Genomic DNA, 24,203 nt, shown 5'->3' on the forward strand with positions numbered 1-24,203 from the left:
AAATGTGAGTGGAGCTCTTTCCTTATCCAGGAGAGTATCCATGTAGACATACTATTTTCTGACTCAGTGTGGTTAGAAGAGATGATATGGAGGGAAGCTACATTGGTTCAATTGAGTAAATAAAACTTGCAGTTTAGAAACATTTGGGGAAATTTGCTATCTTATTTTCATCACATTAGCAGTGATTCACATAAACTCCATTGAGAGTAGTATGTGCATTAACAGACTGAAAGGAAGCTTTTCTGTGCCTCTCCACTTAATTGCATGCTCCTTCAACACAGTGATAGTACCTTGTTCATCTGTATCTCTGGTTAGGACATTGCCTGACACAGTGTGCCTGTTCATTCATGGTTATAGAAATGATCATGAGGATCAAACAATCTTTCATCCAATGCAGGAAATTTCCTCTTCTCAAATCCTTCTAGTGCTTCAGAGAACTTGTTCCCTCACATGGCAATCTGGATTGTTGGACAATCCAGCTACATTTTACTGAATTGATATTTGCCTCTCTCTTCTCTTTCATTTGATGTAGAAGATTGTGGATTTAAGGTGTGCTGATGTTAGCATGTAATAGGACTTTTAGAATAAATCACAAATAGACCCCGATGGACCTCATCAGAACATTCTAATTTTTTGATGGGTATTTTGCCTGAATAGAACAAAATCTTTAAAGATTCTTTTGTGGGAATCCTTAGCATCCCACCTTTACTCACTTACCGTTTTCTGTTTATATTAAGCCTTAGCCTCATGGAGGAGAAATGCTATACAGCAACTGCAAGTTCAAGGATGAATTCTCCAAAAACTTAGTATATTAACAAGCTTATTTTGGTTCTGTAAATCCCTGAGGGCCACGGTCATTTGTGCTATATTATGAATAATTACTAAGTGGAATATAAAACATCATCTCCAGTGAGTACCTCTAGGTTAGAACTGTCACGTCAATAAAACAAACAAAATTTTTCCTGTGACCTTCAATGCCATTTATTCAACAAATATGCATTGAGATCTTATAAATCCTCACTTTTTTATGTTTCACATTTTATATTTACTACCTTGACAATAATTTTATTTAGGTTCTTTTAAGCGATAGGACAAACCCTTTCAAATGTTATGTCTATTTAACCAGATGGTAAAATAAAACTTTTAATTATTGAGGCTAGAGAAAAAATATTTTAAGTTGACGTTATTAAAAATTGCACACCAATGTGCCATTTATAAATATGATTTGTAGCTATACATATCTTTTTCTTTTATTATATGAAGAAATTATATTTGTTTTATTATAATGTGTTATAAAGATCAAGAAGAGAATGGTCTTAGATTTTCGTAAGTGTTATTAGGAATTTTTTCCCTAGGTACTAAAAATCTTAACAAAATGGATATTTAAAAATACCTGAATTTAACTTAAGATCATGAGAATAAGTGGCTGCATTTGCAGCTTAATGAAAATAAATGAGAAGTCCGAATCTGCCTGAATAGAACAGTTCCACTTCGTTATCTTTCTTATTCACTACAGAACAAGTCTGCCTTCACAAACATGGTAAACAGGCAAAAAATATATCAAGTAGAGACAATGACACACTTTGTTCAACTTTGAAGTCAAAGAGGTTAAAATTCAATCACAAATGCTCTTCTTACATTATGCAAACTTGGAACTAGAGATTATAATATTTAGTGAAAATATTACATATTTTAAGGTATGCAACTACATTTCCCAAATAGATTAAATGATGATCAGTGTAAAAAAAACAATCGGATTACAAACTTACATTATGAATAACTACAAAAATGTGAAAAATCAACGTCTACAAGTGATAGCAAAGAATAAATTATTTTTCAGTGTACATAATTAGGTATATACAGAGTAATTTTAAACCAAATGGAATGATTGCTAATTCTGAGCTCTTAAAAATCTCCATCAAAATATATGTTACCCGAAAGAGTGATAAAAATAAACTGTGACACAAAAGCAGAATTTCGTCTCTTATCTTCTTCAAAACTTAGGTGATATCGCATCGGAATACTTTGCCAAGTGTACAAGCGATGGAAAGCTCTAATTCCAAAACCATTTCTCTAAATTGCCAACGGATTTATATTCTTGATGCCTTTTCACATGATCACAAGCCAAGCATGCGTGTGATTCCCAAAATCGTGGAAGATTTACTGTGAAATCTTTCCTCCAGTTAAAGTAACTAAGGTATAACTTCTTGTTTTTGTCGACTTCCTTCAAATACTTTGCTAGCTCACTGGGAGAGTTATAATCTTCCACATGAATAAATGAATCTGCTGGAATATAATTTTCATAGTTTTCCCTAGATGGCCCCAGAACAACAGGTACAGAGCCAGCCAGAAAAGCGTTGTAGAGCTTTTCTGTGATGTAATCTTTGTGGATTGAGTTTTCGAAGGAAAGATAGAATTTGCAAGTAGATATGGTAGGAATTAAATCTTTATCATTCACATATTCTCCAAACGCTTGCCCAAAAGTATGGATTTCAATGCTTTTGCTTAACTCATTGTAATACTTGACCCTGGCATGCTCAGGGTTCCAGTTACTAACAACCCAGCACACCAACTTCTCTTTGCTTGGCACTTCAAACACGAATGGGTTTGTGCTCACCGTCAAGAAGCCATAAGGCACTTGGATATCTGAGTCGCGGCGATAAGTCAGAGTCAGGTTGAACAGGTGCTCAATACCATTCTTTTGGGGCGTGTGAGTTGGCGATTCCAAATTCATCCAAATCCATTTCTGGAACGGTGGCCTAGCCTGCTGAGGTAAATTAGTCAGATCCCAACTGATGTCTCGGTGATGGATCAGAACTGCGTGAGATTTGTTGTACAGAGAACGGTCTGTTGTGAGATGGCATCCTTGGATGTTGAACATTGCTTGGCAGGAGGTAAGGTCAAAAGTTTGCCCAAATGGCCACACCCAAATCAGAATAGTAGTTTCATTAAAGTAATCAGTTTTGGTGGTGAAGAAATTTTTCATTTTCAGCACTGAGCTGGTTGACTCCATCGGGCTGAAGACCCAGCTGTTGGTGGGCTTGATGTAGATGAGAAGGCATGCCACGAAGCAGCCCAGGATAATGCAGACGATTAAAAATGGGCGGAGAATTCCTTTGGATGCTGATGTCATAGTTTTTTCTGTGAAACAGAAGGAGAAAGATAGAGGAGTAGATAGGGTTAGGGATGAAAAATTAATTATAAATATAATTTGAGATCAACAAGTGGTACATACTAAAGTACATTTAATCGTGAAATCAACTTAACTTTCCTCTTCAGTGTTATCAAACCATTGAGAGCAACAGCTTTCATTTTAGCCAAGAAACCTGCTTTTAAAAGGAAGTTTACCCTAAATGATACAAATAATGTCAAGATTTGTTATGTATGTACCAACATATCTTCAAGTCGAGTTACAGCTTTTTGCTAATGCCGTCCTTACCTGTTATATTTTTATTTGCTTTTGGAAAAATGCACAACAAAAACTGTCATCACTAAAGCTATGACTAAAAGTTTCAGTATTTTGAAATCACCTCAGAATTGTGAACATTTTCCAGTTGATATAATGACTTATTTACCAGTACACTTTTTGAGATTATAATATAAATCTGCAGTTCAGATGAAAGTTAATAAAGAATCAAACTTTTTCTCTGTTTACATTTAACAATCTGTTAGTCCATCCAATATCTACTGGGATGTGGTAATCAAATGCTCTATTGGCAAAAAACTGGTACAAAACTAAAGAAATAAGTAGTAAGGAATTAAGATATGGATAGAAATCACTAAAATTGCAAGCAGAAATTTGAGATAATTACTATCACAAGTAACTATGTGAGGTGATGAATATTTAACTAAGCTTATTGTGGTAATCGTTTCACGATACACACATATATCAAATTATTATATTGTACACCTTAAACTAATACAATGATGTACATCAATTATAACAATAAAATTGGAAAAAATACTAAGAAAAACTTCAGACAAGGATAATCAAGAAAATAAATTCAAATTAAATATTTAAAAAGTAAATACAGATCGGTTTAACATAGAAAAACTAAAAATGACTATTTTGACTAATTTTATGATAATAAATTTGAAAAACTGATGAAACGAATCATTGTATTTGTGCATAAATAGAAAACGCCAATTTTAAACAGAAACTATGATTAAACAAATAACAGTTAAAGAAATGGAATTCATAAATGATAACTAAAAACCAACACTAGACTTAGATAGTTTTGCAACAATTCAATGAATGCAGAATACTACTGTCACTTAAAAAGTTATTCTAGAACTAAGAAAAATATGTAAAGGAGTTTAACTTATTATATAAAGCCAATTATTATCTTGTTACCAAAAGAAGATTTGGAAGTTAAAGAAATTCTATTTCACTTAAGAACACAGATGCAAAAATATAAAAATTTAGCAATAAAGAGTACTGAAAATATATTATGATGCAATTCAAGAGGAGGTTTATGGAAGTTTAGTTACATTGATCCTACTTTATACATTTAATTAGTCAAATAGTTTCTCATTTTTTTTCTAGATCCTGGGATCCACAGACTAAGAAAACTTACTAGATAGATCTCCTTTTTCATGGAGTGATATTAACCTTTAGTATACATAATTTGACGAAGTACTGCAGTGTTGTTTTTTTTTTTTTATCAATGTTTAATGGTTTTTAGAAATGCTCTCATTTGAAGTTTCCTTAACTCCTCTTTGAATTGAAATGCAATGGCAAAAAGCTATCTTTATAAATGATATCAATTTAATATAATCAGGTTACAACTTTAATGGCCACCATTTAGCAAATGCTTGCTCTCAGCTAGGCCTTGTGCCAAGCACTTTGCATACATCATTTCCTTTCATACTCATAGAACTCTTATTAAGAAACTCTTTTATCACCTCTTCTTTACAAATGAGGAAACTGAGGGCCAGAGATATGAGTAACTAGCTTAACCATTGAATTATGCTCCCCTTCTACAATCTTCTCAACAAATAAAATAAACATCAACAATCCACTGAGGTGCATTTGCCACCTCCAGTTTTACTGTCTTGATTTTACTGGTTTGCATCCTTCTCTCTATAATAAAGGACTATTTACTCATGAGTTAAATTTGAATCAATTTTCCTTAACAAGAAAACTACCTGACACTTACATGATGCTTATTAGTGCCAAACATTAATCCGAGCACTTACATTAACATGTTTACATTAACTAATATATATATATATATATATATATATATATCATATATATATATATATATATATATATGTAAGCACATACATCACCTCATTATATTCCCGTTTTATCGATAAGAAATCTGGGTTCCAAAATGGTTAAGAAACTTTATCAAGATCGCACAGTTAGAAAGTGGCAGAGCACACTTTCAAACCAAGGCTACCTGGCTCCAGAGTCTGGGCACTTGACAACTACATTTTATATTCACTGATTTCTCAGATTACAGCCAGAGATTGCAATCATCTTGGAGAGAGCTGAATGTAAGCTCCATGCAGGCTGTGTTTCATCACTGCTATATCCTCCATCACTAGAATAAAGTAACTGCTTAATAAATACTGTATATGTTGCATGAATGAGTGGATGGATTATTTGAGTCCCAGCTATGTTTAAGGTAAAATGCTTGGTAACTAATTAAACAAAAATGAACCAAATGTAAATGAATGAATATATACTTAGTTGCTTTCTCTGGGCACTTAACATATATCCCTCTACAAAATAACTACCATTAAAATTGACATACAGGTATTCTTACCACTAGATGAGCAAAATCTCCCAGTTTTGCCTCTCTGTCAAGTCTCAAAGTTGGCATCTATCTAGTACATTTAAGTTCTATGCCTCTTTTTTTGGCCAAGTGAGAGAGAATTCGTCACTAGGTTGAAACAATGTTCCTACCACTGTGTGCCATTCCGTTTTCCTGTTTCCTGGACATTTTGTATCACTTGAGGGGTTCTTTTTGTTTAGGCTCTGCACATCTTCTCCTCTTAACTTTTCACTGCTATCAGGATCAATTACTAAATAGTAGTAGCAGTTAGTCAGAAAAGTTTGCCTCTAGAAGCCAAATTGACATCCCCTTGATAGGAACTTTTCACCTATTCCTCATAACTAAAATTCAGGTAGATACTCAACATGTCTTGAACTATTAATCGATAAAAGCACTCAGATCAGTGTTATTATAGCTCTCACCAGTAACAGCAATGGATGTATAGCATAAAGCAAATTGTAACAGTAAATAATGTAATTAAAACTTTTTAATTAATTTTAATAGTTTCAAGTACTAGAAAAGAATGTAAGTTAAAGACGTTAGCATCAAAAATAACAGAATCTTTAGTAAAAGTACTACTTAATAAGACTTGATACATATATGATTGTTTTTCATTAATAGATGACCTTCAGTCATACTTTAAGAATACCCTACTGAATGTTAAAGAATAGAAGAGAGTTTTGATTAGAAAAGGTTTGACTTAGAGTTCTCAAACCATAAATACTCTTCAAGGTATTAGGGAGAGAAATATGAAACCAAGGAGAACAGGAGGCTTCTTCAAAGAATGATAATTCTACTTAGAGAGAGAGAGAGAGGGAGGGAGAGAGCGCTCATGCACGTGCGTTGAATCCTTATTTTAAATTTAAAAAAAAGTCTACGGCCATGCTACCCTGAACAAGCCTGATCCCGTCTGATCTCAGAAGCTAAGCAGGGTTGGGCCTGGTTAGTATTTGGATGAGAGACCACGTAGGAAGACCAGGTGCTACAGGCATAAAAAGTTAAAAAAAAAAAAAAAAAAAAAGCGTTTGTAAGCTGACAAGATCCTTGCAATCTGTGAGGTCAACCAAGAGTTGTCTCGCCTAAAAAAATTTAAAAAAAAAGAAAACAAGAAAAAGCTGACTAAACAAACAAACAAAAGGGTATACTGTAGAACACAATTCATACTTGCTTAAAACTATAAGATAGAACAGGACACTTGTGATTGTAACTTGCCACTTGGGACTTTAATCCTAGATTGCAACTACCACCTATTTCTTCAATGCACCTCTGTGTCTCACACTAGCAGGCATATGGGGTTGAAAAAATTTTCCATTATGCCCTTAGAAGTTCTTGGGTCAACGTGTTTGACAATTGCTGTGTGGTATCCTTATTCTCTAATTGTTGTGTGGGTGCAAAGTCAACCATTCCTGATAAGGTGAGACTTTTGATCCTTGGTGAAAATGTGCAAAGGTCATAGACCATTTGAACAGAACTTCGGATCCATTTGAGATATTCAGATCAACTCAGACCATCTCTAAAGAACAGAAATGAATCACTGACAGATAGGTGGACTAAAGTTAAGAGATAGTTAAAAAAATTTGCCACACATAGTCACATCATGACTTTTTCCCTGTTAAATAAAATCTGTAAAGTGTTTCTGATAGTGCCTGGACCATAGAATGTACTTTGTAAGTTATTTGTGACTATATTATTCCCTGTAAATAGTCTAGAATCAGAGCTCTTATCACAGCTAAAACTCTTGAAATAATAGATACCTTCTGATTTCTATGCAAATTATTACCATTTCTAACCACACACATATGAATCTCTTATAAGTTCAAAACTCATTATTAATAATTTCTGTATAAAATATGTAATCATACATTTATAATAAATATAAGTAGAGTCTTTCAATAATTCAATGTAATCAACCATTTTATAAAAGGTTACTCTATAAGCATATTGTACTTTAGCAGATGTATGTTGGTTTTTACTGCCTGACAATCACTCTCCTTCTGATAATAGCACCCCAATTTCCTAGTGGGACATTATCTCTCCTCTCTTGTGTGCAACATTTGGAACTGTAGAGAAGGCTGTCTCTCCCTTTTCTAACCCAATGTTGAGGATGAAAGCCAGATCATTCAAACTCTCTCTAGGAATTTGAAACTTGAGTGGAAGGGCCAAGAGGGAAAAATGTTGGGGCTGATTCATCATAGCAAGGTTCTCTGAGAAGAAAATTTTGTAAACTCTGCTAAGTGGTTCAAGTTGCTCCTTGGACTCTTGCCTTCTGGGGCTTGATTCTTCTGGTATTCTTTCAGTTCCAAGGGATACTCCATCAACTTGCAATAATTTCCTTTTTGTTTACTTTAGTTATAATTGTTTTTATTGCTCGAAATCAATAAATTCCCCTAAAACCCTAATTAAGCAATAATAATGATGATAATTAGTAATAATAATAATAATAATAATAATAATCATCATCATCTGATTATTTCCCCTCCTCCTTACTTTCTTCCTGCAGGATATGAAACATATAATTTGAATCTTTCAAATACGTCTATAATTATCTGGATTAAAAATAAACTATATCTAAATTCTCAAATCTCTATATGTTAAACCACAGACTCCACCCAGAATTTAGGGATTTGGTGGTAAGTAGTGTCTAACTGAACTATTAGTAATCTGTTTAGGCAAGCTCAGAGACCAGTTTGTTCCCCATATAATTATCGTGGTATTCAGTGCCATGATGTTAGGATGGGATTCTGCAAAAGTCTTCTGCAAAATGTAATTTAAGTTGCCCAGTTTTATTTATTTTGGGGGGGGGAGGTTGTTTTATCGTTTTATTTTGCTTTTACTTTTCCCTACAATTTTTATACTAAGATCATTTACAAGAATAAAAATATAACCCTTCCAATTGCTATACTATGCATCAATTTATGTTCTGCCTCAAAGTAATATAAAATTTTATATATTCATCCCTTCATTTTCAAAGAATTCCTTGACACCCCATATTCCAATGAACTGTTCTCCTGAGTATTTTTGCTCTGAGTTCCCATAATTCTCCCATTAGATCCTGAGCCAAATGTCTCCTACCTTTGGGAGAGATGCCATTTACTTTTTGGCAAGAAGTCACTGATTGATGTCTGGAATGCCATCGAATTTGTGTTTGTGAACCTTTTTCAAAAACCTTTGGATATGATCTCTGATATTTCCAGTGGTAAGCCTCAGTTTTACTTTTTCTGAACACTGGAGAAGCTGACAACAAAATTTTGGGCCAGTTTTGGTCACCATTCCTTTTCTTGAATATTCCTCAGAACATACTCTGGCACATGTTTGAATTCCCTGGTTTATTTCTGCAGTGGTTTTGTCTTTAGAGATATTACCACTAAAATGTTTAAAAAACTCTCTCTCTCTCTCTCTTTCTTTTTTTGTCTCAAACCTTTGTTTCCTTTGGTGTGCAAGCTGCCAACTGCCACTTTTCCTGCACTATGGACTTCTTTATCTTGGGCAGTTTCTACATTCTCTGTCTTTGAAATTTTCTTTTCAATTCAGGATTAACCTTTTTTAGTTTGATCTTTAATCTTCTCTCTTCTCTCTCTCTCTCTATTTATAATCACTAGTTCTTAATCACTGTCTTTATTTACATTAGAAACTCTATTTCTGGGCTTCAGCTGAGGATTGAACAATTAGATCTGACACTGAGCCCAAGGGTAACTTGGCCCAAGTGCCACCTGTGCATAGGGAATAACACTGACAGGGCCAAAGAATGCTTTTCTGGCATTTTCCTAAAACATGCTTTCTGGCTGCCCTGGAGGCCAACAAGCTTTCATAATTTGACTGTCAGCACTAGTGCTTACTATGATTATTGCCAGGTTTTAGCCCATAGCAACCAGTCAATGAAAGTCAAGGTAGCCTTAAAAAAAACAAACAAACAACAACAACAACAACAACAACAAAAACCCTCTTATGTTGACAAGATATATTGCTATGTGTTTGTTCCTGGCTCTGAAGATGAGACTTCCTTCCTTTCACATACCAAGTAGAGCAATTGACCCAGTGGATTCTTCTTGATATCTCTCTGTCCTTCAAAACCATACCCGACCCAGCACCAAATTCTGACAATTTTGCCTCCTAAATATTTCTTAGATGAGTCGATGTCCCTCCATTTCCCTAGGTTATACTTCTATCACCTCTTGTACAGACTGTTACATTGCTTTTTAAACGGTCCACCTGGCACTCACTTTCAATCCTTTTAATTCTTTCATAACACAGTGGACCAGTGGTTCTCAATAGGTGTGTTCCCCAGATTGAAAGGATTAGCACCAGCATCACCCTGGATCTTGTTAGAAATGTTTCTTTTATGACATATAATTCTCTGGAGCCATTTTTCATTTCAAATCACCAATACTTCCTCCATGCTCTTATTCTGGAAACCAGTGGCCAGGAACACTGGGTTCAGAATATTACAAGTTTTAGATAATTTTTCACTGCCCTCAAGAAAGTCTAGAGAGGTGAATCAGAATAGGGAGGAGCCTAGCTTTGTTTTATTATTGGGGTGTTCCTAAAGCAAGTCAAAGAAAATCAAAGATAATTGACACGTTTGCAATTGCTAATCCAAGGCCTCTCTGGTAGTTGTATTCCTTCTAGGCACACCTGCTTTTAGGTGACTTACGTATGTGCTGCTTTGTTGAGTCAGCTTTAAAAAGTAACTAACTTCAAAGAGCCAGGTTGCCCCAAAACAAGAAACATAGGGAAAAGAACTAATTTAAATAAAATTTCAGTTATATTCCAGAGTGTGTCCACACAATGCCATCAGTTAATGTTTTTAAAGGAGTTACATGTATTTATTTTAAACATTACTTAAAACAAGAATTCCGAGGGTGAAAAAAAAATGACGTAGATGATAGAGGCTCTGTTCACCCTTCTGGTGACCAAATCAAAGTTGTGATGGAAACAAGGAGCAGCAGCAAGTAAAATTCGCTTGGATCTAGAGGAACAAGCCATACAACTAGGGAAAAGTCCAAGAAAACACCTTGCAATAGCAGAAGGTAGGATGGGGCAAGGACGTGGGGCTGGCTGGTCCCCAGCAGCTGAGTGAGACGAGGCTGCAGCAGTGGCAGAAGCCTCTTAAAGGGGCCGTGTTCCGGAGTAGATTTTTCGCTGTAACGGACCTGCTCGCTCTGAGCACCAGTGCCGATTCTGCTGTGTGCAGAGAGCACCAGGGACTTACAGAGAGACATTGTTGGAGTGAGGGTCAAGGCAAGACTCGCTCTGTACAAAAGTGCCGGCGGTATCCATTGTTCCCTGTTGAGCCCTCCCCTCTCCCAGTGTAGGGACACAGCACCGCCATAGCCCTGAGGTCATCAAACTGGATGACAGAGGTTGCTCCGCCCAGAGGATTTCGTGAAAACCCACCTCACCAACTCAAGGTGCCACCTAAGCCACATCCAGATGTATCCTCAGTGAATCGGGTGCTCCTTGCTGAGACTTATACTGGAGGCAGCCTCGGTTTCTGGTGTGACCTTTTGAGGCAACTATAAGCACAGCATCTGTAGATTGTTTGCTGAATCTTAACAGGTGGCCCTGGAAGGGTAGAGGCTTGGGCTAAGTTTAGCCTGCAGATGAACCCCTCTCAGGACTGTGCCACTGGACACCTACTTCACAAATCAACACTAATAAGACCAGAAGACTTAGGAGCTTTGCTTAGTACATAGAAACATACACTGAAAGGCAGCCAAAATGAGAAGACAAAGAAATAGAAACCATATGACAGAACAGAGATTCAGATATAATGGAATCAAGTAATCTAACAGATGCAGAGTTCAAAACGCTGGTTATAAAGATGCTCAATGAACTTTTGGGAAATGTAGATAAATTCAAAGAGAACTTAAACAAAGAGATAAGAAACATAAAAATGGAAATGGAAATTATAAAAGGAAACCAGTCTGAAATGAAGAACACATTATCTGTGATGAGAAGTATATTAAATGAAATAAACAAAGGAATAAACAAAGTGAATAAAGAAGAGGATCACATGCCCTATCTAAAGGACAGGAAAGCCAATCAGGACAATCAATCAGAATGGCAAGAAAAAAGATGCCAAGACTATAAAAATAATTTAAGGAACATGTGGGACACTATTAAGGCTCCAAATATTTTTCTGATCGGAGTAACTGAAGAAAATCAAGATGTTGAACAGTTGTTTGAAGAAATAATGATGGAAAACTTCCTGAATCTGGTGAAGGAAATGGACATAAAACCCCAGGAAGCTCAGATAATTCCAAAAATTAGGGATCCAAAGAGGCCCACACCAAGACATATCATAATTAAAACACCAAAGATTAAATACGAAGAAGGAATATTAAAAGCAGCAAGAGAAAAAACAAATAATTACATACAAAGGAACACCCATAAGACTGGCAGATGATTTCTCAAAAGAAACTATTCAGGACAGAAGGGCCTGGCAAAAAATATTTGACAGCATGAAGACCCAGGATATACAACCAAGAATAATTTATCCAGCAAAGCTATCATTTAGAATTGAAGGACAGATAAAGAGCTTCCCAGACAAAAACAAGCCAGTATTACAGGAAATGTTGGTAAGACTTCTTTAAGAAGAAAAACCATGTATCAAAAACAAGAGTAAAGAATGGTAACAACTACATTCCTATCAATAAGTACCTTAGATGGAAAAGAATTAAGTGCTCCAATCTAAAGATAGAGTGACTGAAAGGATAGAAAACAAGACCCCTACATATGAAAAGGAAGGGGATAGAAAAAGATATTGCTTTGATGGACCTAGAAGGTGTTTAAGTTAGACAGAGAAAGATAAACACTTATGATTTCACTTATATGTGGAATCTAAGGAATAAAAAAACTGAACTAATCAAAAACAGACTCACAAATATAGTGAACAAATTTGGTGACAGACAGAGGAGAGGGGAATTTGCCTCTCCTCTGGGAGAATTTGGTCTGGGAGAATGGGGTGAAGGGCTAAAGAAGTACAAATTAGTAGCTGATGGATGGTCATGGGGATAGGGAGCATAGCATAGGAATGCAGTTAGCATTAATACGTTGGCTAGGTGCAAGGTCAGGGGAGTGAGGGTGCGTTTTATGAACTATATAGATGTCTAACCAATGTACTATATACTTGAAACTAAATTTTAAAAATTAATAAAAAAATAATCAATGCAAAAATAAAAAAAGAAAACCCGGAAGAATTCCTTCTTTATAAATTTTATATTCCAAATTTCCTGAATCTCATCAGACTACCGTATAAAGTCATATGCTTTTAATGACCACATTATGAGTTTGAACTTCTCTTCTTCAAGCTGTCCTTCGATTGTTTCTGTAAAAGATGCTGGGAGTTTTATATGGACCCCAGACCTATCTGGCAGTAGCAGTCCCTATTCACTCTTTGTCTTCTTCATCCTTTGGCTACCACTAGTCTGAGAATCCATTTGATGCAGCCTCACTTCTGCTCCTACCCAGCGAATGTGTGGGCCTAGAATCCCAAATCCAGCTGAGACACTCCCATCCCTCATCTCTCCCAGAACATTTCTTTAATTTCTGAGGTCTGTCTGCTAAGAGTAAAGGCTTCAATCCTTTTTAAGGGCAAGGGAGTGAATTCGCAGGAAATAACCTGCTCTATCTTCTTTAGCTCTTTTCTATATCTTTTTTCTCAATATGAAGTTCTTGCTCTTTCAGTAACAAATACATAAATAAAAATAAAAAAAGAAATAAAACACCATCATGCATATCAAAAGATGTTAACAGGTACAACGAAGAAGGCTGCAGGAAGAAAACAGAGACTATCTATCTATAGCGGTAAACACTATATTAGATGGGGCATTGCCATGACAACAGTTTCTGGATCAGACCAAATTTTGCAGGCTGATCATCTTTTGAACTCAAGTGAAACTAATTAGCATCAGTTTTACTAGGATTAAATAAAAACACATCACTGTAGTTAATGAGGAGCTTCTGAAACTTTAAGTTAAATCTATAATAAGAGAATAGGCCAGTAAGAACTAAAATAGAAAGGATGAGCCACAAGGAAGTCAATAGCCTAAGAGACAATATGATAAAAGTGTGACTAAAGAGACTACAGAAAAGAAACAAGTTTAATTAGCTTGCAACTGAATAATCTGAAAATGAACTGATTAACATACTTAACAGAAGATATGAGAAGAAAAGTGGAAAGGGGGAATTGAGAAGTAAAAAATCCAAGAATGAGAGTAAAAACATCCCAGAAGTAAAAAACCCTTAATCTTAGAGATATGAATACTCTAGTCCATGGATTGGAGGACTTCTATTGTATTAATTAATCTGGCCCTACTGGCATCTTTCTTGATAACCTGAATGACCCATCCTCAAGGGTCATCTAACATTCTCATTCTGATTTCACTTCTAATAAATAATCTTTGAAATATTTAGTTTATCAAGTAGTTGAATACTCAAAAGAAAGTGCCTATTTGGTGACTATGATAGAGAAAATGGAGGCCATCAAAAGAGACTAGAGCAAAAGAGAACATGCTTGTTTACTTCCCTCCCACCACAGTGGAAAAATGACTGTCTTCCTATCAAAGGCTGATCCCCCGCATAATTCTGGAATCTAAATGAATAAAGTGACCTCATTCCATTTATTCTCCCTGTGTTTTTCTATATCTTCAATTTCTATGTCTCTAATTGTTGCTTTCTATTAGAATTTAAATATAATCAGTTCTCTTATCTTCTATTAACCTTCCCAAATATTGCTCCCCTCTGTTCTCCTTCTCTCTGCAAATAGCCATATTATCCATCTATCTTTCCAAGCTTCCATCTGGAAATCATTATTTATTCCCTCTACTCCCTTAACTCAACATCTAGTCAATCACTGCATTTAGTCAATGAAAATGCTGTAGCATTTATTAAATCTCACTCCCTCTTTCCTTTTATCATCAGTCACTTCATTGTTTAGGCTTGTATCACCTATTTCTTGGATTCCTATAATGAATTGTTATAACTGGTATTGGTCTTGCTTTTCTCCACTTCATAGTAAACACCATGACTTGAGTGGTCTCTTTTTTTCTTTCATTTTTTTATCTTTCAGAAAAGTTTTACTGTAAAAGTAATGTTGGGGAGGAAGGCATTAAAGCAGCTAGTCTGTGACCCCTCCTGATTACCAGGAATATGCTTCTGGGGAGTGGGAGGGCAGAAAGTAGGTGACCTGGTCTTATAAACATAATAACTTGACCACAGACCAACAGACTAATAATATCTGCCAGAAGAAAGAATTCTTATCTATGAAATACTTTGAAGAACACGTTTTTAGTTTAGGATGGCTGATTGTAAACAAACCTAGTTTGGGTGGTTTTATGCGGCCTGGCTCCCTAGAGAATGTCACATAAGCCACACAACTCTCTTAAGCATAAAATAGAAATGTTTTATAACTTAAATGCTCCCCACTATGTGAGGCGACATAGGGGCTTTTGTAATTCTGGGCCAGACACTATGTATAATGAATAAAGGAGGACTTGTGGAGACAAGTAGGATGTATCAGACTGCTCCCTGACTCTTGACTGATTGAATTATTAAAATATTGATAAAGTGATACTGGCACAATCTCTAATTGAAGTGAGTCTCATACGACAATTTCTGATTAACTCCTCAGGATTGATGTAGAAAAAGGGGAAAATTAGATAAAAGAGTTCGAACAGTTTCAAGGCTATATATCCTTTTAAAAAAGTTAAGAACTCATCTTTTCTTAAAAAAGGAAAGAACTCTTTTTATAAGAATCTAGACAAACTGAGTATTATCTTTTAAGTTATATGGCTTCTTTTGAATTTGATAAAAAATATATAATTTGAGTTTTTGCTTTATTTACTTTATTTGATAACTAGTAAAGAAAGTTTGTACTTGTTGGCTATTCATATTTATTTGTATATGGACTGCCTATTTGTCTATTTTCTAAATTGCTTTTACAATTTAATTTACTAAATTGAAGAAATTTTTTTATCAGATTATACTTATTAATGATAATTTCTCTTCGATATGTTTATTTCAAAGTTTTTTTATAAATTGTCTTTTGATTTTGTTTTAGCATTTTGAGTATTCAAAAGTATATATCTTTTCCCCCCATTGTTTCCCTTTGTGTTTATACTCAGAAAGCATTTCACAACTAACAATCAGTCAAATCAATATGCTATTCTAGGGTTTAATTTTAATTGGTTTTATATTAGACTTTCAAATTCTTTAAAATTATTTTCATATTTTTATAAAGAACAACTTAATATATTTTTAAATATGTAGCCAATTCATCCTAGCAATATTTATTTCATAATCTTTCCTTTGTACATAGTTTTATGATACTTTATATATCACACAATTTTGGGTGTATGTATGAGTTTATTTCAAGGATATCTATTCTATCCCATTGATCTAGCTGTTGATTATAGTGTTATAACATGTTTTAAATTGTTTATATTAATTTTTCCCTTCATAATTGTTTTCTTCGATTGTATATAACCTATTATTTCAGATAACATTATAATTATTTTTATCAAGCCAATATTGAAAAGAAAATAATCAGGTTAATATTTTGAAGAAATATTTCATGTCTATTAAAATTATTTGAAAATAATGACATACCAAAAGTATTTGTTCTCAATGAAAACATACTACATTGTTCTTTTAAATTTGTTCATATTCCAAAGTAAAGGTTGGTGATGTCTTATGTATAGAATATTTATTTTTTTCTGAGGCATTTCATGTTTTTGTTGTCCTTGCTGCTGTTTTGTAGAGTATCTTTTTTCCTCCTCATAACTTCTGATTATTTCTAAAATAGAGCAAAACTGATGCTTTTGCATTTTTATATTTCATTGGTATACTACAGAATTATTAATTTTAAGAATTTTGTGTTGGGTTGATTGAGTCTTTAGGATATATATGCATATCCTATGTAAGTTATATATGTTTTTTAGTTCTCAATACATAAAATACACTTTTAATGGCTTAGAATTTTTGGAATAATGTTAAATAATAAAAATGGTAGTTAGCATCTTTGGCATATTTTTATTTGTAAAATAGAGAGACTGTTTTCATGTTAAGGAAGTTGCTTACTATTCCACCTTTTAATCTATTACCGAGTCTATTTTTTCATTTATTTTCATTAGATGCTTATTCTACTAAGAATATCCTGTGGTTTTTCTCATCAGGTCTTTAATGTGTCATTTTATTATTTAAATCTTCCTTAAATTATTGAAAAAACGCCATTCTTCTGTACAAATTAGTGATTTTATTTAGGTATTTTTACATACATACTCAGAAGTGACTATGTGTTTTTTTGTTATGGGGCCCTTTTACTTAAATTTTAGTATTGAGGCTTGACTATCTACATAATGGGCTAGATGAACTAATACATGCATAACACTGTTCCTAAAAAAATTTTAAGTGCAAAATAAGCGCTATCTGTTGTTATTAATACATATTTTATACATCAAGTAGTTCTATGGAGAAGGTTTTACAGCATGAGGATTATCTTTTCTTGAGAGTTTGAAACTAATACTGATCCCACTCTTTTTTAGTTCTTTGATAACATTTCCAAGTACTTTTTTTCTATTACCTGAATTAATTTTGATCGTTTGCATTTTTCTCGAATTGTCCATGGCATCAAGATTTTCAAATATATTATCTTGCTAAATATAATACTTAAAAAAAATAACAACAGTGAGGCAACAACAAAATCCTCATGATTTTGTTCTTTTGTCACTTTCCTTGGGTCTAATTTTTTTTTATTTATTCATGCATCATTACCTCCTGTTCTGGACTGAATGTTTATGTCCTCCGAAAACAATTGACGTTGAAACCTTAACCATCCGCCCTGCCTCCGGGCTGTATTTGGAGATGGGGTTTCTAAGGAAGTAATTAAGATTAAATGAAGTTATAAGGGCGGGGTCCTAATAATAGGATTAGGATCTTTATAAAAGACGTCAGAGAGCTTTCACTCTTTCATGTGAGAAGGTTGTCATCTGCTACTCAAGGTGAGAGGTCTCATGGGACACCAACCCTACTGACATCTTCATCTTGAACTTCTAGACTCCAGAATTGTGAGATAATACATTTCTATTGTTTAAGCCATACAGTCGGTAGTACTCTAATATGACAGCCCTAGCTAACTAACATACCTCCTTATCAAAGTGTTCTGCATTTCTACACCCTGATATTACAAATGTCTCTCATAGAATTTACTTTATGATACTGTTCAATAAATATTTCTACATGAATAAAATAAACAAAAAGTCATATTCTCCTTTCTGAATGAATTAACATGACATTCAATTTCTTACATGTATATGTTAATGTGGCTTATTATCTTTAGGTGCACTAAAAAAATCTTTTTTACCGGATCGTGGAAAGCAGAGAAACACATCCTGAATGTCTTCCCTTAGGTGCCTGAGCCCAGTAGGTTGTCTCAGTGTCATCTACTTGTCTCTTTCTAATTTTAAAAGTATCTAGACATAGTAGATAAAAGGGTAACAACTGCTTCACTCATTATGGGTTCATCTATGACTCAAACTTGTTTTTACTTTTATGCTATGTGAAATAAGTGCTAGATCGTGTTCTTAAAAAAATGTAAAAAAATAAAATAAAATAAAATTCTCTGACTTCTGGACTATGTAGGACACATGGAACATTGTTCTGTCACTGAGAACACCTGCTCTGGACCTAACGTGCCTGATTTTCTATCCAGGATCTGCCTCTGGCTTTATGCGAAATTTTCAGGCAACATCCTCAACCTCTCCATGTCTCAGTTATTTATATAAAGAATGATAAGAACACTTATGTGCTAGATTTGTGCATGTAAAATAAATTGATACATATAAATTACCCAGAATGGTCTCTGGCATAGAGCAAGCACTCAGTAGTTATAAACTGTAATATTTGCTACACATACATGTGCATGGCTTAACATATTTTTAATTACTGAATATGAAATTGCCACGCATAACAGTAGCAATAATAAACTTTGTACCTCTGCTAAGGGACAGGGTTGCAGGAGGTTTTACATGGGGTAACCTAGTCACTTAACCTCCAAGCAATCTGTCACCTCTCACAGAAAGAAAGTAGTATTTTGCAGTGTGAAGGTACACTACTTGTCATTGGCCACAATACAAAAGGCAATTTGCTCTATTTTAATTTTGATTTTGTTTCATCTTTTAGAGTAATTACTAGACAATTATTTTGTCATAAGCTATATTCTCATTAGGCAAATCTGGCTCTATAAGATTAAGAAACTCATTTTCTCTGATGTGCTTTGCCCCTCCTTGACCTTCAGTTTCTGAAAACATATTTTCCAGGTGTTCTCTTTTGGAATAGTGATTTTTCATTCATTTTAATTTTCATTATTCTTGTATACTGAAATTCCATTTTTTTTCCTCACAGATGGCAAACTAACTGACCCAAAGTTTTCCAAATAACAAATGCTCATTAAATATTTTTAAGTTCCTGTGTTTATGTGACAGGAATAAATAGTGTCATAAATAGTGTTATAAATAGACATTACAATGAATTCAAGTAAGCCCCCTTAAAGTACTCATAAATAAAAAAAAAAATGGTAAGGTAATATACAAATACCAATGAATAACACATAATATTAAAAAATTTTATCTTAAGAATTTCTTCTTCTGTGCTCCCTCCCATAGCTGCTATGCATCTCTTTCATATGCCCTTGCATTACAATGAGACATAGTTAATTTGCCTGTATTCTATCCCATTTAGACCCCAAGCTCCATGGAGGAATGAACCAAACTCATTTTGACTTTCTATTCTAGCTATCTAGCAGTTTTTGGTACACAGGAAGCAATAAATATCTACTAATTGAGTAGATGAATAAAGAAATGTATGAATGAAAGTTTAAAAAAACATTCTGACCTCATTTCTTTCTTTCTCTCTTTGTTGGGATGGAGAAGGAAAAATTTTCTATGGTCAAATGCAATATGGAGTGACAATATTCAAACTCCCAATATCTAGAAATTTCAAATGCTTTAAGAGAGGTTTCTGAGTCTTGTGTTATGAAGTAAAACCCAAATCCTTTAAAAATCCCAAAGCTAGGGAAAGTGAAAAACTTTTTGGTTGTTTGTTTGTAGATGGCAACTGTGTGAAATCTAAATATAAGTAAGATCCTTAAAGCAAAAGAATATAGTATTTTTTTCACCATGTGATTTTATGAATTACTAACAGTAGAGACTGATGTGAAGCAAACATAGGTATAGTTCAAAAGCCTACTCACATGCAGCAGTGAGAAGGGATATTGATGCATTTTAATTGTGTTTATTATATTAAATGATTAATATACTGAAAGGGCTAGGAGACCCTTAGGTATTATAGTTCATATTGCTTTCATTTATATTTCAGTTAAATAGTCAATCAAATGAAGAACTGAGATTCATTAGTAATTATTTCTAAAAATGATGGCATTATTCAAAGCTTAGAGTTAGAGTTCCTTAATTAATGATTGTCAGGTGGTTGACAATGGAAATATTTGCAAGTCTTATATTGACTAAAGATGAAGAGGTTTTTGAGCATTTGTGTTGGTGATAATAGAAACTAATTAAGATCATTTTTTAGCTGAGAGGTGTTTTTGTGATCATATAATCTGATTTAATAGCTTGAAAGAATTATGAAATAGATACTTCAGTTAAATTATTACTAATATTACATATTTAGTGACACAACAGGAACTTCCAATCATAGATTTTGGCTTCTATTCCAAACCTGAATACCAACCCCTACCCTAGAAGGGTGGGTGTAACACATAACAGAGTAATAGTCTGAAACCATGTACACATTTTCCTTTTTGAACTTTCTCAGTGCATGACCTGTGTCCTAGTGGTCTGTCTATCTAATCTATCATAGAGGTGGGCTGGGTAAATTAGGATTTATTCAAGAAGAAATAAAAAGTGAAAGGAGAATATAGTTTTCAGTTTCTGACATGTAGTGCAAGATGCAAGCTCAAATACCTTTATTCCTTTTTTCACATAGCAACGTCTAAGGTTGAGGGAAGCTCTCTGGGCTTTGGTCTAAGGCGGGGTGAGGTCAGATAATTAAGGGTACTCTTAAAAACAGAAGAAAGCAAGGAGGCCTCTTAAAAATCATAGAAGCCCTCAAAGTCTACTTGGCCAGTGTAGTCAAACACCTGAGATCTTAAGGTACAGCTTTCCCAGGCTGCCCTTTTTCACATACGGTATGGGTGGGATGTAGATGTGGCTGGGCAGGTTGCCTGAGGGGAATGCCGTGATTCAGCTCTGCAAACCTGGAAATCTAACTGCACATAGACATTCATTTCATTTTTTTGTTATTAAAATCATTGGGATGACATTGGTTAATAAAATTAAATAGGTTTCAAGTTATTTCATCTCCTTAATGCAGGTATTTTTTTCTGATTCAATCTAGTTTTGCCCAGATAATGGCACTGTGACTCACTCGCTTTTTCCAACCCTCTTTCCCTTTACCTCTGCATGCCTGCTCCTTTAATCATTAAGCCTTAGGACATAAGATTTATCAAGCCTCAGGTCTATAATCATGAAGATAGTAAGTTTCGGTTACACTAAAGATAACATCTTAGATTAAATGTGTTTCAACTCCAGGCTCATCAAGGCAGAACAATCCCATGGGCCACGGGACCAGACTGGATGGCGCCAGGCTGATTCCGGAACCAAACACAATGATCAAAATTGATCGAGCTGGTCTTGCCCATATAATGGCACTGTGACTCACTTGCTTTTTCCACCCTCTCTCCCTTTACTTCCGTAGGCCTGTTCCTTTAATCATTAAGCCTTAGGACATAAGATTTATTGAGCCTCTCAGGGCTACAGTCATGAGGACAATAAGTTTTGGTCACACTAAGGATAACATCTCAGTCTTAGATATGTTTGAGCCCCAGGACCATCCACGCAGAAGGACCACACCAGCCATGGGACCAGTCAGGATGGCGCCAGGCTGATTCCAGAAACGGACACAATGATCAATTACCCCAGCCCCATCCAATCGTCCAATCAGTAGCACCCACACCCCCAACTAACTCCCTTAGTTTCCATGATTGATTTTTCCCTATGTAATCTGTACTCCTGAGACACCTGAGAAGAGGAGGGACAGGTTGTTGAGAGCATTAGCTCACATCTATCTCTGGCACTTGCAACTGTCTAAACTAGATTTTAACTTTCTTTGCTGCAAAACCTGCATGTATCTTTTCTTTGATTCCGACGCTCACAGGCAGACGGACTCCTTTTGTTCCAGCAACACTGACTGCCTGGCCTGACACTGAGTGGCACACACAGCCAGTCCCTTGAAAGGTCATAGCACCAGAGAAACTGAGGGTAATACATGGCAGCCAGACAGCTCCACTGAGTGTCCTTATTGGGAAGTTGCAGATCACACTTAGCCTCAAACTTAAACCAGTAGAGCAAGCCAGAAACAGGTAGGCAAGAAGTACGGCCCTGAGACTGAAAGCTATCAGACAGGAAATGCTTCTCCTCTTTCTTTTGGGCTTTATCTGGGGTTTGGAGAAAGGAGTCAGGAGAGCATATCTGAGAGAATAAAGACAATTCCAACTGTTTCAATCAGGGGTTGGTAAACTATGTTCCTGGTGGTCAAATCTAGCCATTACCTGTTTTCGTAAATAAAATTTTTACTGGAAAATAGCCACACCATTCACTAATGTATTGTCTGTGGCAGCTTTTGTGTTACAATGATAGAATTGAGTAGTTGCAAGAGAGACTGCACAACCCATAGAGGCTAAAATATTTACTATCTAGTCTTGTACAGAAAAAGTTTGCAACCCCTGATTTAAGGCATCAGGTAGAACTTATTTTAAAACGTTGATGTGCATTTATCTATCTATCTATCTATCTATCTATCTATCTATCTATCTATCTATTTATTTATTTATTTTTACTGATATTCGATGGCTCAGGGGGAAAGCTAGAATAGTTTTAAGCATCAAACTCTACATTATCTCTTTATTGCTAGTTAAATCTACATTAAACTAGGCGACCATGATATCTATACATAAATAACTCACTGCTAGCTACAGAGTAGGTACAATACTGATGACTGAATATATACTAATTTTCTCTGCTTCTTTCAAAGTGACCATATTTCTATATAATTCTTAGCAGACAATGTATTATTAGGGACACATTTAGTTGAGATAGGTGGGAGTGGAGCAAAGAAGAAAAAAAGACACAGTACCTTGACTTTATTCATTAGAGGCAGAGCTGAGAATAATAGCCGAGAAGGCGAAGAAGCCATGGCCTCAGAGACACACTGGTTCTTTCGTTTTGAAGAGCTTCAAGATTTATCTCCTAAACTATAGCCTCAGGGAAGTTGGAGCCAAAAGGGCATTCCTTTAGCTTTAAATAGTCACTGCAATAGTCTTGACTCTTTATTGAGACATTTCTTTTTCACTCCAACTTTAAGAAGGAAGTCCTGCAATCCAGCAGCTAACTCCTAACGTTAAGATAGTCATGATTTCCATAGCAACACAATTAATTAGTCCAGGGCAATGTTTAGAGTAAGAGCCTGAAACATTTTGGAGTCAACAATACCATTGGAATAAACGTTTCTCATAATTAAAAAAGAAAGAAACAAAGAAATAAAAAAGGGAAAAGAAAAAACAACACATATGAAATGACTTGCATCTAATTTCAAGGAGCTTTTGTTTGGGGTGTTCTATAGATAATTTGTCCAGGACTTCAGTCCTAGTCCACATAGAAGTCTTGGTTTTCTTTATTCACAGGTCACTTTCTATGAATTCATCTTATCTTCCCCATTTATTTCCATCTTCTTCAACCTCTTTAACCTAGTCATACTTCCTGTGTTCACCTTATCATTTTTTTTTCTGGGTTCCAAATAAAATGTTATGGTCAAAGGGGAAAATAGAATTATAAAGTGTATGTGTATCTTGTTATTGTGGTAGTTGTCAGCCTCTTTTATTTGAGGAGACTTGTGTCTGTTTCTTGACAGGAGAAAAAAACCTAGAAAATACTATCTTGTTTAACCTATGCCTCCAAATATTCAATACTTAACTAGTAGAGGATAACTGTTCTATGTCAATGGGCTTCTCCAGTGAAAAAGCCTTTTAGGTATAATTTACATCTTTTTTTTTGTTGTAATTTGCAAATATTTAATTTGGTCCTGTCTCCATGTAGATGGAAAATAGTTGGTCGACCTTTTTACAGAGCTTTTTATATTCTTAAAAACAGTTAACGGTCCTCAGCTATCCTTTCTTTATTAGTAATCCAAGGTTCCTTAACATCTTTTCATAATAATGTGTGCTCTTTAAATACAAAACTGTGATTGTTAGGACATTAATTTGAATTGTTTCATGGAGTAGTGAATTATATTCAATCACAGCTCTTTTACTTCAATCTTTAATGTTTTTGTATCTTTAAGGGGGTG

At 34.8% G+C, this 24,203-nt stretch overlaps 1 protein-coding gene and 1 pseudogene across 4 annotated transcripts in view; one reads left to right on the forward strand and one right to left on the reverse strand.

The window, feature by feature from the left end:
- Positions 1 to 1,668: 1,668 nt before the first annotated feature.
- FUT9 (fucosyltransferase 9) overlaps positions 1,669 to 24,203 on the reverse strand; it is a 156,017-nt gene continuing 133,482 nt past the window's right edge. For 3 of the 4 annotated variants that reach the window (XM_039853035.1, XM_039853038.1, XM_039853037.1), the window contains one exon: positions 1,669 to 3,141. In XM_039853035.1, the coding sequence (XP_039708969.1) occupies positions 2,054 to 3,141 (1,088 nt within the window). In that variant the 3' untranslated portion in view covers positions 1,669 to 2,053. Of the gene's footprint in view, positions 3,142 to 22,994; positions 23,127 to 24,203 lie in introns of those variants that run through there. The other variant, XM_039853036.1, reaches the window with a different exon arrangement.
- LOC120595076 (uncharacterized) lies at positions 6,659 to 6,777 on the forward strand (annotated as a pseudogene).

Source organism: Pteropus medius, unplaced genomic scaffold (assembly GCF_902729225.1).
Source record: "Pteropus medius unplaced genomic scaffold, Ma_sr-lr_union100, whole genome shotgun sequence".
NCBI lineage: Eukaryota > Metazoa > Chordata > Mammalia > Chiroptera > Pteropodidae > Pteropus > Pteropus medius.